The sequence below is a fragment of the Nicotiana tomentosiformis genome, chromosome 2 (assembly GCF_000390325.3).
Source record: "Nicotiana tomentosiformis chromosome 2, ASM39032v3, whole genome shotgun sequence".
Taxonomy (NCBI): domain Eukaryota; kingdom Viridiplantae; phylum Streptophyta; class Magnoliopsida; order Solanales; family Solanaceae; genus Nicotiana; species Nicotiana tomentosiformis.
In genome coordinates, this window is record NC_090813.1 from 26,890,811 (window position 1) to 26,905,516 (window position 14,706).

Consider the following 14,706-nt stretch of genomic DNA (forward strand, 5'->3'; position numbering starts at 1 on the left):
CTAATTTGAAACGGATGGAGTATTGATATAATTTTATTCGCTATCTTTTGGTATCTTTTTGGTTTATTTTTGTAAATTAAAAATTTATCGTTAAAACCTACTATTTAATTAAAAGAATCCTAAAATTTAGTAAAATCTTAAAACAATTTATCTGCTTTTTCTCCTTTCATATTTTAAAAATAATTTTTTTATCACTGAATTAATTATAAGTGATATATATCATATATCTGGAGGAAGTCCACTTGTAGTTGCTTCATCGTCTTCAATTCAGACCTCAGTTTCTTCCCGACAAGACTCTAGTACAAGGGCGTTTTCGTATATGAATGCAATTTTCCCTTGTAACTGCGAAAGTTCCAAGACCCACAACATAAATAGTTGATTATACAATTTCAAAACGCGTCAAAACAAAGTAGCACAGAAACAGAGGAAATTGGTTGAGAAGATTAAAAAAAATAAAAAATTCTTCACCAAACTTCACAAATTACGAGAACTCAACTAGTAAATCCACTTTAATTATTGATACAGAGAATTAATTTTTGGTGTTTGATTAAAAATGGAGATATACGGTGAGGATCAGAGGTTAAAGGAAGAAGAGGAGGAGATGATTGAAGAGAGCAGTGATGATTGTACTTCTTCTTCAGAAGACGAAGGCACAGATGATTACAGGCGAGGAGGTTATCATGCCGTTCGCATAGGCGATGCTTTCAAAGGCGGCCGTTATGTTGTTCAGAGCAAGCTCGGTTGGGGCCATTTCTCCACTGTTTGGCTCGCTTGGGATACTCTCATGTCCGTACGTTTTTCGATCACACCTTCTCTTTTTTTATTCATCTGTTAATGTTTGGGATTGTGGATGATCAATGAAATAGGCCTTAAGTGAGATTTTAAGTCAGTGAGTGCGGAGGCTGAACTAGGATTTGAACCGTACTTTATATTTATTAGATTTCTTAATACAAATATAGTATTTAAATTAATAAGGTACTGGGTTCGGCCGCACCCGCAACCACAACTGTGGCTCCGCCCCTGAGTGCGGAATATCTCTATATCCACTGCTCTTTTTTGGTAATGGATACGAGCATAGTATATTTTCAGTTTTGTGCACCTGTCAGTGTATAAATTTAGCAAGCTTGATATGGTAACAGAAAAAATAGAGTACATGCTTTAGCCGGTTAAATTGAGCTGATGGTGTGAAAATAGTTTACAGTGTCCAGTGTATAGAATTTAAATCGATATAAATCTTGAAAATATTTTTGAACTACATATTCATAGTTTAAGGCTGCCTATAATAGACCCGTGTGGTCCGGCCCTTCCCCTGACCCTGCACATAGCGGGAGCTTAGTGCACCGGGCTGCCCTTTTTATATTCATAGTTTAAACTGAAGATTTGGATTCAATGAGTATTAGAGGATGAATAAATCCTTGAATCTTTGATTAATTGTGATTTCCTAACAGGTGTTGCTTTATATTGGACTTCTATTTCTAGCTCTTTAATCTATTAATTGTTGTCTATTAAATGCTCTTTTATGTTAGAATTGGCCTAGCTCACCTAATTGTGCATAAGCATGAATGTTAGCTTATAGCTCTTGCAAAATTCTCATTAGAAGGACTAAGGTTTGCATTTTTTACTTGACAGTGACTTTGGTTTGTTCGATGTTTGTTTCTATCATGGCGAGTGCTAACATTTTTTTGTATATATGTGTTTGTCAATAATGCAGCAATTTGTAGCATTGAAAGTACAAAAAAGTGCACAGCACTACACGGAGGCAGCATTGGATGAAATAACAATTCTAAAGCAGATCGCAGAAGGTGATCCAGACGGGAGTAAAAGTGTAGTGAAGTTACTGGATCATTTTAAGCACTCAGGTCCAAACGGCCAACATGTGTGTATGGTTTTTGAGTATTTGGGTGACAATCTCTTGACACTTATTAAATATACTGATTATAAAGGACTGCCTATTCACAAGGTTAAAGAACTTTGTTTCCATGTTCTAGTGGGTTTGGATTATTTACACCGACAGCTTTCTATCATACACACTGATTTGAAACCAGAGAACATTCTTCTCTGTTCCATGATTGATCCGTCTAAGGATCCGAGAAAATCAGGAGCCCCTCTTATTCTTCCTGATAATAAGGACGTGAAGGGTCGTGTAACATTCAATGGGAATGTAAATAAGAACCAAAAGAAGAAGATCAGAAGAAAGGCCAAAGAAGCAGCTCAAGGTTTTGCAGGGAAGAAAGCTATTGAGTCGTCTCTCAATGTAAAATCAAGTGCAGATTTCCCAAATGATCAGCTTGTTGGTTTAGCCAGTGTTAATAGATCGTCTAATACTGATGCTGCAACAGCTAGTGGGAAAGAACATGTTGGTTCCAAGAGAGGCAGTGGTTCTAGAAGGAGGAAGACACTGGAGTCTTATGACCTAAAATGCAAATTGGTTGATTTTGGGAATGCTTGTTGGACATACAAACAGTTCACAGACAATATTCAGACGAGGCAGTATAGGTGTCCTGAAGTTATTCTTGGGTCTAAATATTCAACCTCAGCAGATCTTTGGTCCTTTGCTTGCATTTGTTTTGAGCTTGCCACTGGTGATGTGTTGTTTGATCCTTACAGTGGTGACAACTTCGATAGAGATGAGGTATGATATTTATGAATGCATACTCCCCCCAGTTACTACTATGTGTTTTCGTTTTTATTTTTTCCCAAAGTCATTTCTATGTTTCAAGAAAGGACTATGTATTGACCTGATACTTAGTCATTTTATACTTAAAAGTTATTTTTATTTTTTCCCCCAGTCATTTCTATGTTTCAAGAAAGGACTATGTATTGACCTGATACTTAGTCATTTTATACTTAAAAGTTAAGTGAGCAAAGGAGGGTAGGAGCTGAATTTTGTTTGTTCTTTCTCTATGAACTATAGAATTATATACCCTTCTGAAGTAAGGATATTCTAGTACACTAGTAGTCTAGTCAGGAGATATTTGTTTGCGTTTAGTTCATCTGGTTTCTTCCAGAAGCATGATTATTTAAAAATAAAAGAGGGGATATTAACCATTTTATGGCTAAACATGGATTAAAACAACAAAAGAACTGTTCATTTACTTTTGCTTACAGGCACTGCCCCTACATATTTGTTTAATCCTTCTTGTGAACGTAAAGTTCTATGGACTGCTTCATATTCAGTTTTATGTGTCTTTTTTGAGTTAAATAAGTTTTGGTAGATTTATGTATATATTCCGCAGAATGTATTTGATATTTGCACAAGCCAGTAGTTATTTGTATGAAAAAGATGGTCTAATATGCATTTGATGGTCTTTTCTAGTTTCTTTGTGTGATGTCATGTTGACTTCTGCTCTTTTATTGTCAAATATATCAAACTTTTATGCACCAAGTCAGGTCAACTCAGCAGTTCAAGTAATGAAAGTTGAATGGAAAAATTAATATGCTCAAAGAAAATCTAACAATAGTGCTATTATTATTGGGACAAGATAAATCTTTGTTCCAGTAGCTGCATTAGAGGAAGTAAGGGCGAGGGAAGATATGTTGGGTTCAACAGTTAGCATAGAGTGTTCTGTTTGTCCGTGGTTTACAATACCACTTGGAGCCTTGTAAAAAGTGATTTACATATCCAGAGCTCTAGGGATCATCTGGTGATGTTATTGCTTCATCGTTTTTCTGAAATTCAGTATATAGGACAACCAGTTCCTTTTTCTATGCAGAAATCTACATTAAGCTCAAATTACTTGGACCATATAATCTTTTGTATTTGATTTATTGGGTAACAAATTGACAAAAGAAAAGGAAAATAAAGAGAAATTATGTTGTTCCCATTCGTTTGAATGATTACATTTATAATCGTGTTGACAAAACTGTACATGCTATCATGAACAAAATATTAAAGTTGTGCTTTTACTGTTTTAGTATCTCTCCTCTATTGACTTCTCTGTTCTATTTTTAATCAAAATGTGGGTAATCATCACTTTTATTCCGTCTCTCTTCCCTTGTCTTTAATTGGACGTTTATTTAAATTGTAGCAAGTGAATAAAGAAAAGCTTGAAAATATTGGATTCAAATTTCATCATGTTGAGAAAATACAATAAATCTTTAATTCGACGTTTATTTGAATTGTAGCAAGTGGTATTGGTCTCTAGCTGATAATGGTTATAACTATGTTATATAGGAACTTAAAAGAGGTGGGTATGAACAACAGATTTTCAAAAGAGACTTGATAAAGTAACTATTCTAAAGGGGGAGTGTTAATCTCTTTTTCCTATTTTAGCTTTTGGAGGAAAATAGATGTTTCAGTTTTGGGGTTGGTGTCTTTCAGTGCAAAGGGTTAAGAGAACAAGTTGTGTTTTGCATATTTTGTGATTTTATTGGATAGAGTGTATTTGTGCTGTCGAGGTGCGCTCAAGTTGGTCCCCACACCATAGTCATCCCAAAAGAACACTTTTTTTTTTAAACCCCTTCCAAAAGAACACTTAAAAGTTGTTAAAGAGGATAAGTGAGTTCGACAATAGTCTATGTTATCTCTGAACTTGCTGCTTGAATTATCTTTTCTAAGGGGTAACCGGGAAGGTTTGAAAAGAAAATTTGAAGCAAGATTTTGAGAAGTCTTAATGAGGTAGGCACACGATTTTGTAAGCAAAAACTGGCGATACTAACCAGTAATAGGTGTTTTCAGGGTGCATCCCTAGGGCGGTGCATGCTGGAAGCAACCCAAGGGTGCTAAAGGTAGGTGCAAGGATTCATTGGACGTGCTCCTGGCATGCGTTGCACCTTAAATGTAGAGTGGCGCCCAAAAAGCTTCCTAGTAACAAGCTGAATTGGCCAATCTAACCTTTTAACATTTCTTTTAGCTGCTGGTGAGTTTGAAATCCTACAAAAATCAATTATACCCGTCTTAAAATCCATGTTCTCCACTTAGTCATGGCGAAATGAGAATATGAAGTTCATCACTAAGTATTTACAATCGGGAGGGTGGGGGAAGCGCAAGAGGTAGAAATAGGAACTTATAGATATTGCAAGGAGTTAGCGGTAGAAGATGGAGAGAAGTGAAATTGCAACTACAAAAGGCTTAATCACGAGGATTGTGGAAACTATGCCTAGTGTATGTCAAACTATCTCGTACCTCATGGTCTTCTCCAAGTTTTGGGAGCTAGACGGACCTAGAATTCTGTGTCAAATTGAGATACATAGGATCAAAATAGAACTTGACCAAGGGGGGGGGGGGGGGTGACCTTTATTTGGATTGACTTATAATTCAATTCCTTTTTATGATGAATTTCTAGTTTTTCCTTATCCTGGATATAAAGAGCTCTTTCTGGTTCTTTTTTGTTGCTGTAATCTTGCCAAAGCCATTGTTATTGTGATTTAGTACTCAATTTAACATTGAGCATAGCCTATATATATATATATATATATATATATATATTTACTGAAAGCTTCTCGGGTTGGCAGGACCACCTAGCACTAATGATGGAGCTTCTCGGAACAATGCCCCGAAAAGTAAGAGAAAGCACCTTTAACCACTTCAAAGTTATTACAATTGTGTGCAGTCATTTTATCAACATGTTATGTCCTTTCCAGATTGCCTTGGGTGGGCGTTATTCACGTGAGTTCTTCAATAGGCATGGTGACTTGAGGCACATCAGACGGTTACGCTTTTGGCCCTTAGATAAGGTCCTCGTAGAGAAATACGAATTCAGTAAGCAAGATGCAAAGGATTTGGCTGATTTCCTGATCCCAATACTTGATTTTGTCCCAGAGACACGGCCAACTGCAGCTCAGTGCCTTCTTCATCCATGGATGAACACAGGTCCCAACAGTTTGGAACCTCGCGCGCCTGATGCACAGTCTAAAGCCACTGATACTGTAAACTCTGAGCAGATTAAGAGTGTGAAGGAAAGGAAAGAGGCTATGGAGGTTGTAATGGGGAATATGGCTATTAACTAGGAGTCTAGGACTAAAGATTGTCAAATTACTTGGTCAAATTAATGATACTTCGATACAGCAGCTTTAACCAGCCCATCTCATTAAGAAATCTAATCTATATATTATTGGTATATCGTCATGTTGTTTCTTAAGTAATTAAGCGATGTACAGTTAAGGAGGCATTATAGCACCATATATTACTTGAAACTCTTGGCAAGTCCATATAAATTCCATTACTTCGTTAATATGCTTATTGTGCTTTTAAGTCGATTAGTCTCTTGCAGAGGCGGATCCAGGATTTCATGGCTACGGGTGCCACTATTTTAATGTAAAACGACCACTAGTGAAGAAGATTGAATTAGAGTGTACATTCAGTCGATTCAATCCGTTTTGGATTACTTCGGTTCGATCCATTTTGAATTTATTCAATCCAATTTAAAATTTATTTTATGCATAAACGAATATACGATACACCCCTTCCATCTACATGTAGCTGATTAATATTATATTATGTCTTTAATGCATCGCTATTAAAAAAAATTGTAATTAATAAAATAATATTATATGGATTAAAAAATAATTAGATTACATCCATCCAAATAAAATACGAACAAATATTTAAGATGAAGAAAATAAGAGAAATTAACAAAAAAGAACAGAAAAGGAACAACAATTGCATTCAGAGAGTCTTGATCCCAAGTGTCTTGCATGGAATTTCAGCACTTCAACCATAGCACCTTCAGTCCTTTTGTGACTTGAAATGCCACTTGTTCGTTATGTAGGTGTTTTTGTGGAAAATATTAGTATGTATATAAAACTTTATCCGAGCGACCGGGTGGCGTGCCACCCCCAACTCAATACATAGATCCGCCCCTGATCTCTTGAGCTGCATTTTCTTGCTTCCAAAAAGATTAATTATATTATTTGTGAATGTCCATTCTTTATTTGGTTAGGTTTAGCAAACAAAGTTTTTAAGAATGGAAAGAAATTATATGGTGGCTCAAATTCTTTCCTAAAAGGTTAGCACCCAAATATCTTTTCTAAAAGGGTTAGCACCCAAACTATCTTCTGTTTTCTATTATTTTACTATATAACAAGTAACAACAAAGGTAGCCTTTTCATATAATCGTGGCGGAAACGCAAAGTTTAGAAATAGAAAGACTCCTCGGTAAGGAATAAAGAAGTATTTAACGGATATCGCTTGAATAGTTTCTCTTTTGAGTATTCCTTAATTGTCAATCAATCACTTTTTCCTTTCGAGAGAATATATATAGAGGGAGCACCCTTAACGGAAAACGGAAAAAATAACAAGACATGAAAACCCAAAATGCATTTACCATTATTATCTTATTTGGCAGTTTATTTGTAATTTCTTTGCTTAATTGATAAATTTTCAACCATTTTCATTTTAGCAAAATATAAGGAGTTGATTCATTTTTGTTACAAAATTTAAAATTTAGGAGTTTCTTATGACAGGTTATAATCTTAATAAGAAAATAAAGATCTTTTTACTTTATTTACTGATCTCATGCATGTGATATTATATTTACCTCCCTTAAAAGTAATTAATAATTAAAAGAACATTTGTAATGAATTATAAATCTGATGTTCCCTAAAATTTAATGAGTTTTTATCGTTTTCTTACGGAAAAATAACACCGTATAGTTACTCTTAAAATAATAGTCGAAAGGACTAAAAGTGATCTTTGCACTTTTCTTACTGCTTACTAGGAGTACTATTTTTGCATGGAAAATATACCATAAGGTGACAAATTTAAAACTAATAACACGGAAACAAAGACGCATTGCAGGAGACATACGTCATGTGTATTTGAGTATCCCAAGACGTGGCCGCTTCCTTTGGTTTCACTTTACCCCACAAATGTCAAACCAGAATATACGTAACTTATGTCATTTTGTGCAAATATGAAATAATACTGAGTTCAATTGGTAACGCCAAAGAAATGGACTCGACTGCAGCTTCTTCTTCTAGTAGAAGAGTTGTGTGGTTAATTGCAGTTCCATTAATTTTAGTGTCTCTTTATTTTGGTTTACAAAGTTCAAGTACCTTCCCTTTGGTCCTTTCTTTTGGCAATTTTTCTCAGTTTTTAGCAACAAATGTTACTTCCAAGAATGAGAGCCAACTGAATAATACACCACCAATTGCTGAATTACAAAAGAAGTTGAGCAGTTTAGAGAGGCTTGAAGCTGGTCTTGTACGAGTAAGAGCTGCTATAAAACAAGCTCAAAGTAAAAATCAAACATTTGATGATCCTGAGTATGTTCCTACTGGTTCAGTTTACTGGAATCCCATTGCCTTCCACAGGTATTATTACTAGCTTTTAATATTGTTTAAAAACTTTTGATTATGGAATTAAGATTCTTGAACTTTTGTTATAGAATTGAGCTGGTGCAAATAATCTTGAATTTTTGATTATGAGATTAAAATTCTTGAAATTTTGACTATAGAATTGAGTTTGGTGCAAAGATTTTTGAATTTTTGACTATGGAATTAAAATTCTTCACTATTGTTTTTCTTTTTCAAACGTGCTATGAAATGCTTTTCTTGAGCCGAAAGTCTATCGGAAACATCATCTTCAATTTACTTTCACAAGGCAAGGGTAAGCTCCGCGTACACATCACCCCACACTGTGAGAATATACGGGCCATGTTGTTGTTGGAATTAAAATTCTTGAAATTTTGACTATAGAATTGAGCTGGTGCAAAGATTCTTGAATTTTTGAGTATGGAATTGAACAGGAATTAAGATTCTTGAACTTTTGACAATAGAATTGAAATGGAGCAAAGATTCTTGAACTTTTGAGTATGGATTAAAATTCTTGAAATTTTGGCTATGAAATTAAGATTCTTTATTTGGGAATTGTAGGAGCTAGTTGGAAATGGAAAAACATTTCAAGATATACAAATATGAGGAAGGCGAACTCCCTGTTTTTCACTATAGTGCTAGTCAAGGAATCCTGGGAATTGAAGGAATTCTGATTCATCAGCTTGAGATTAGCAAGTTTAGGACTAATGATCCTGAGAAAGCCCATGTTTACTTCCTTCCCTTCAGTGTCTTATCGATAGTAAGCTATGTTTATGTTGTCGATTCTCGAGAATGGGGTCCTATGCGGAATACAGCAGCAGATTATATTGATAATATCTCAAGAAAATACCCTTATTGGAACATAAGCCTTGGATCTGATCACTTTATGCTTGCTTGCCATGATTGGGTAAGGAAACACCAATTTTCATAAGCTTTTTTGAATTGAGAATTTAAACTCCCCCCCCCCCCCCCCCCCCACAAAAGTCCACCATGATGGTGGAGGGTTTAAGTTATACCCCAACCTTTAGATAATAAAAAAGGATAAGTACACGGAGAAGGACATAAACCATAGCCTCCAAAACATGATGGAGAATGATAGTACTCATTCTTGTGTACATCTGATCAATAAGATACTGTCTAGCTTTGGTGGCTACATACTTTACACAATATGTGTACATCGAGCTTCACAAAAAGATGCTATGAGTATAGTTGTAAAAATTATACAAACATCATCACTATCTAAGGTTAGCATCATTAATTACAAAACAGTTCTTCTTTGGTCTGAATCTGAAGTTTGGAATGCTCTGCTGATTCAATATCACAATTGCCTTCACATAATATGGTAAGGAGCTCTCATTATCAAAGATAACTCGACTTCTCCCTTTTTCACCCATGTTTACTAATTGATCCGCAACCATATTACCCTCTCTGACTGTATGGACAAAACAAAAATTACCATTACTTGAGACTAAAATTCAGAATTAAAACTTAATAGGTTCAATTTTTAAGTTCTAATATTGAACTCATTTCACTTGTGAAATGTATGCGTTTAAAATTTAATATTGTTGAATCATTAGAACATATGTTCTAATGATATGTGTCGAAAATACTGGATCAGTTGAATCATGTAAAATAGGCTCCATTCGCCTCTATTAATGTTTCAAAAGAAACTATAAGGACAAGCTGAGAATAGCATAAAAACACAAAAGAAAGGTTCCTCATTCCTAGAGTTTGATAATCAAGCCATGGCCTAAGAATCTTGACTCGTGATAATTAGCTATGCAGAATTTTATTACTAGTCCTGAGATTATTTTGAGGTTGTTTTTCTTTGATGTTTTTGGGAGACAATGCTTAATTCTTCTTATGTAATTTTCCATATTGCAGGGTCCTAGAATTTCCTTAGCTAATCCTTACTTGTACAAGAACTCAATAAGAGTTCTATATAATGCAAATACATCTGAAAGATTCAATCCTACCAAGAATGTATCGTTGCCAGAAATCTATCTCCCTCGAGGTACAACAAATGGTTTAATTGGAGGGCCGTCTCCATCACATCGTTCTGTTTTAGTTTTCTATGCCGGAGGTATTCATGGCTACATAAGGAAAGTGTTAATGGAGCATTGGGGAAAGAACGCGATGATCCTGACGTGCAAATACACGAGTACCTTCTGAAGAATATGTCGTACTATGGCATGATTAGAAAGAGTAAGTATTGTATTTGCCCGAGTGGTTGGGAAGTGGCTAGCCCGAGAATGGTCGAGGCACTTTACATGGGGTGTGTTCCAGTACTCTTGAAGGATATCATTATGTTGCGCCATTTAGTGATGTTTTGAACTGGAAAAGTTTTGCTGTTGAAATGACTTCGAACGATATACCTAATCTGAAGAAAATATTGATGGCAATACCTCAAAGAAAGTACATCAAAATGCAGAAGAGAGGACTTCAAGTGCGGAGGCATTTTGAGGTAACATAATTCATATTTGTATTACGATTTCGATGTGATTGTAGCAGCAAATGTTGAACTATCAGAATTGTAGATCGAAACTTCTTTTCTTATATATGTTTAAGAGCATGTTCCTATATTGAGAATACTCATATATATGAACGTGTTATAAAATCTTGAATTATGGTGGATGTTCATAACCACCAAAAGAGTAATGCTCACTACTCTTCTCCATTATCTCCATAACTTTCACTACTATAATACTTATGGAGTTATGATTGTAATTCCATAACCTCCCCATGATCTTCCTCAATGATCTTAAATGCTTAATGACATTTTTTCTTTTTTGCTTAATGACATATTCAATGACATATTTATTCACTTTTCATGCATATATAAAGGCCTTGTAATAGATGGAAAGATCACACAATTGAAGAAGAAATAAGAATCTCTCCTCTCTTTCTCTCTATATCTCTTAGCTTGTTTTTTCTTGTTTTATATTGTTACTTTGAGCTATATTTCATAACACGTTATCAGCACAAATTCTCTAACTTCAAAATTAAACTTCACATCTTTCGAGTTTTTGTTTGACACATATATTCCGCTAGTTTATGACCGTTTCTAGTTAATCTTTGAGTGAATAAGAGACATATATATACAATTGTGTATCATATGTTTAAGAAGAGAGTGCTCTGATCCTTTGGTGCGTAGATTCGACCTCATGTGGTCTAGAATTGGCAATTGCCACTAACCAACTTTCCCTGAGGTATGTTACTGTATCATATATCAAAAGGTATGTTACTATATTCAATAGTTATATTCTTCTAAATTTCATCAGTTTACATGGACTATTATTTTTTTATTTGTTCACATTAATTGAATATGAAGAGTAACTTTTGCGAAATTGATATTATTGACATTTAAATACCAGTAAGGTAATAATTTATCCCTACCAAAAGATCAAAATGATATACATATCTGATGCAGGTACTTACCATATAATATTGTTATCTATCATTAATTATTTATGCAATTATACTTTGTTTGTTTTAAGATTTTATAATCTTTGCTATTTGGAGTTTTGTTTTTACAGATTGTTAGAAGGTCTGCAAAGTGTTCTTGGAAGATGTGTATTCTCAACAATCTTCTGTTGTGATTTTAGCGATCCAATTTAACTTCTAAATACATGCAGATTTGTGCTCTTCTCTACAGGGAGGTTTCTATTGCTTTAATGATTAATCGTTTACACAGTAAAAAAAAAAAAGTTTCTGAAAATTCACAAAATGTTGAAATCTTGCGATACCCAAACCATTTATTCGCAGGGATCTACTTATGGTATGTAATATTGTATGACCATTTGAAATGATATTATGACTAAACTCAACTGTACCTATAATTGTAAAGTGATAATACGTATAAAGATTCGAATGTGAATCTTATTGTGCGGCCTATTATGCCATTGGTTAAGGGAAAGGCATATACCATGCCATTTATTAAAGGTAAACGATGGGTTTAAATTCCACATGAGGGTAAGACATCGCTGATGCACTATGATGATAAGAGTTGGATTTGAGTCTCAACTCATTATGACCTAACATGCCTTTATATGAGTAAGACATTGGATTTGAGTCCCAATGCACTATATTGATGATATAACGATGACTAAAGAAAAATAATATATTTTTCATGAAAAGGAGTGAAGCGCGTCCCACTTGATTTGCTCAATTCTTGAAGTGAATGTGGTAGCGGCGCATAATAAGTCTAAATGAAGACAAGTGGTTGACCAATGAACGTGGACGTTTCAAAGAACAAAATAATAATAGTCATCACTATGATTATAAAAGAAGAACAATAAGAGTTCTCAAAATAGTCCTTCAAAATGTGAAGGCAATATTTACCATCAAATTAGTATGGAAAAATAATAAACCACACTTCTGACTATGATCCATTCCTTAAAGAGAATGTGACTTATGATAAGCATTGAGAATGCAGACCCATTCCTAAAGATGAATGTGGCAATATGTGATAAAAGAAATGAATAAAGACATGCAATACATGATTGGATGAATGCCACACAACTCATCTCTAAGGGAGGTTTGAGTAAAATAAAGAGAATAAATATTATTATGTGGTTACATGAATATGTCATTGGTCGCGTACATGTGATACGCCAAAATATTTTGGCATGCCTTATAAAAGTTATTAAAGGCAAAATTAAAGCAGAAAATGATTTTGCTTATGTTGATTTTGACCATGATATTATGATATAATTTTCTTTGTAAATGAGACATTCACCATATGGATGGTGTCACAAAGTATCTTATAGTACAAAATCAATCAAGAGCCCTAGAAGAACTAATTTGTACTACCTAGATGAGTAAAATTGTTCATGACATTAATATTATAGTAAGTCTCAAAAGAAACTTTTTGAGTTTTAAATGTACAAGCCAAAGTGGTTGGCATATTGAGACTATAAATAAAAGGAAGATTGAATATCTTCAAATTACTATAATCATACCGGATAAATATAAAAGGTTACCCGACTTTTTTTCTATTTATACTACACAAGTATAAGCATGATGATGGAATCACATGCCACAAGTAAACTAGAGGTTTACTGAAACAAATATTAGTTGGCATGACCGGTTGGCCATCCCGGTTCAATTATGATGCGAAAATTAATTGAAAATTCACATTGGCATATATTGAAGAAATAGAAGATTCTTAAAGAATTCTCTTGTGCTGCGTATTCTCATGATATACCAGTTAAGGTTGGGATTGAATCTCTTTATTTCTGGAACGAATAAAAGGTGATAAATATATGGGCCCAGCCACCTGCCATGTGGACCGTTTACTATTATATGATTTTAATAGATGCATCTATTGTATGGTCACATGTGCATTTGTTATCAACTTGCAGTTTGACTTTTGCAAGGTTGCTTGCTCAAATTATTAGAGCACATTTTCAGAATATAAATATGATAATTTATCTTGATAATGCTGATTTAAATCCAAGTTAGTTTAGCAGAAATTGTATGCCTCCAATTATAGCTAAATCATTGGTTATGAGAACAAAACTTCTAAAACGAAATTTGGTATGAGATGTATTATTTAATATACAGTAGCACTTGTATGCATCTAGCCAAGTTATGAAATTTTTTCCCTATCACAATCAGTTTAGGGTCAGGAACTAAATAATTTCCATCTAGAAATATGGATGTACTATATGATTTAATTATGCCACTATAATGCACAAAGATGGGTTCCCAAAGAAGGTTGGGAAATGTGTTGGTGATCCCAACATTAGGGGAAAAAAATGGGCAGCTGAGAAAGTGATACGTGGAATGAATTATTATGAATACATATAAATCCTCGTATAAGAAAATATGAACTTGAAGTTCAAGTGATAATTCATTTGCAAATTATTGCCAGCCGCATTTGTTGACCCAAAGCTAAATATCATATTTCTGCTGCTAATGCTCCAAATAGACTAAAGTCCATAAGGGACAGAGTCTATGGAACGCAAAAAGCGTAACAGGCCAATCAGTTCCAAAGATAAAACTCCTTGAAGAAGGAGAGGAACAAATGAAAAAGATGGTCATACTAAGGAGGCAAGTGCTCTATAAGAGCACCACGACATAACACTTTATAGGACCTCATGGGAGAGGCTCAGATACCTGAAGCTATTGAGATCTCAATACGTTATATCTTTATTGGATAATAATGGAACCTGTCGCGCCCCCTTTTCCTCGCGAAAGCGGGCTTCGACACGTGACAACTCCTTTTAGAATGAGAGATAGAGTGCTAAAGGAGAAGAGTCGCCACCTAACGATTTTTAAGGTGCGTTAGGGCACCTATTATGCAGATAACTCTGTTTGACTAGTCAACACCACCAAATATCGGGTAATGGCTCAAATTACCTCAAAGAGAAGGTGTTAGGCACTCTTCGAGGTCTACAACTGTGGGTCCCGATCGAACTTAAGATTATGTGGATTACGATTAAGCTAGGT

At 34.6% G+C, this 14,706-nt stretch overlaps 1 protein-coding gene and 1 pseudogene across 2 annotated transcripts; both read left to right on the plus strand.

Annotated features, from left to right (window-relative positions):
* The first annotated feature begins 248 nt into the window (after positions 1-248).
* Positions 249-6,059, plus strand: LOC104085362 (uncharacterized). Of its 2 annotated transcripts, XM_033653199.2 has the most exons (4): positions 250-790; positions 1,712-2,632; positions 5,455-5,502; positions 5,584-6,059. In XM_033653199.2, the coding sequence occupies exons 1-4, from the start codon at positions 554-556 to the stop codon at positions 5,947-5,949; spliced, it is 1,572 nt and encodes a 523-aa protein (XP_033509090.1). In that variant the 5' UTR covers positions 250-553; the 3' UTR covers positions 5,950-6,059. The 2 variants fall into 2 exon arrangements, with proteins under 2 accessions (XP_070051208.1, XP_033509090.1); XM_070195107.1 differs by having other exon boundaries at positions 249-790; positions 5,455-6,059.
* Positions 6,060-7,829: 1,770 nt separating this feature from the next.
* Positions 7,830-12,160, plus strand: LOC104085363 (probable glycosyltransferase At5g03795; annotated as a pseudogene).
* Positions 12,161-14,706: the final 2,546 nt, after the last annotated feature.

Bases quoted from the DNA above. Each gene is read 5' to 3' on its own strand.
- LOC104085362 (XM_070195107.1), top strand. From the start codon at position 554: ATGGAGATATACGGTGAGGATCAGAGGTTAAAGGAAGAAGAGGAGGAG. The intron at 791-1,711 runs GTACGTTTTTCG...TCAATAATGCAG, and splicing joins CTTGGGATACTCTCATGTCC to CAATTTGTAGCATTGAAAGT. The intron at 2,633-5,454 runs GTATGATATTTA...TCGGGTTGGCAG, and splicing joins ACAACTTCGATAGAGATGAG to GACCACCTAGCACTAATGAT.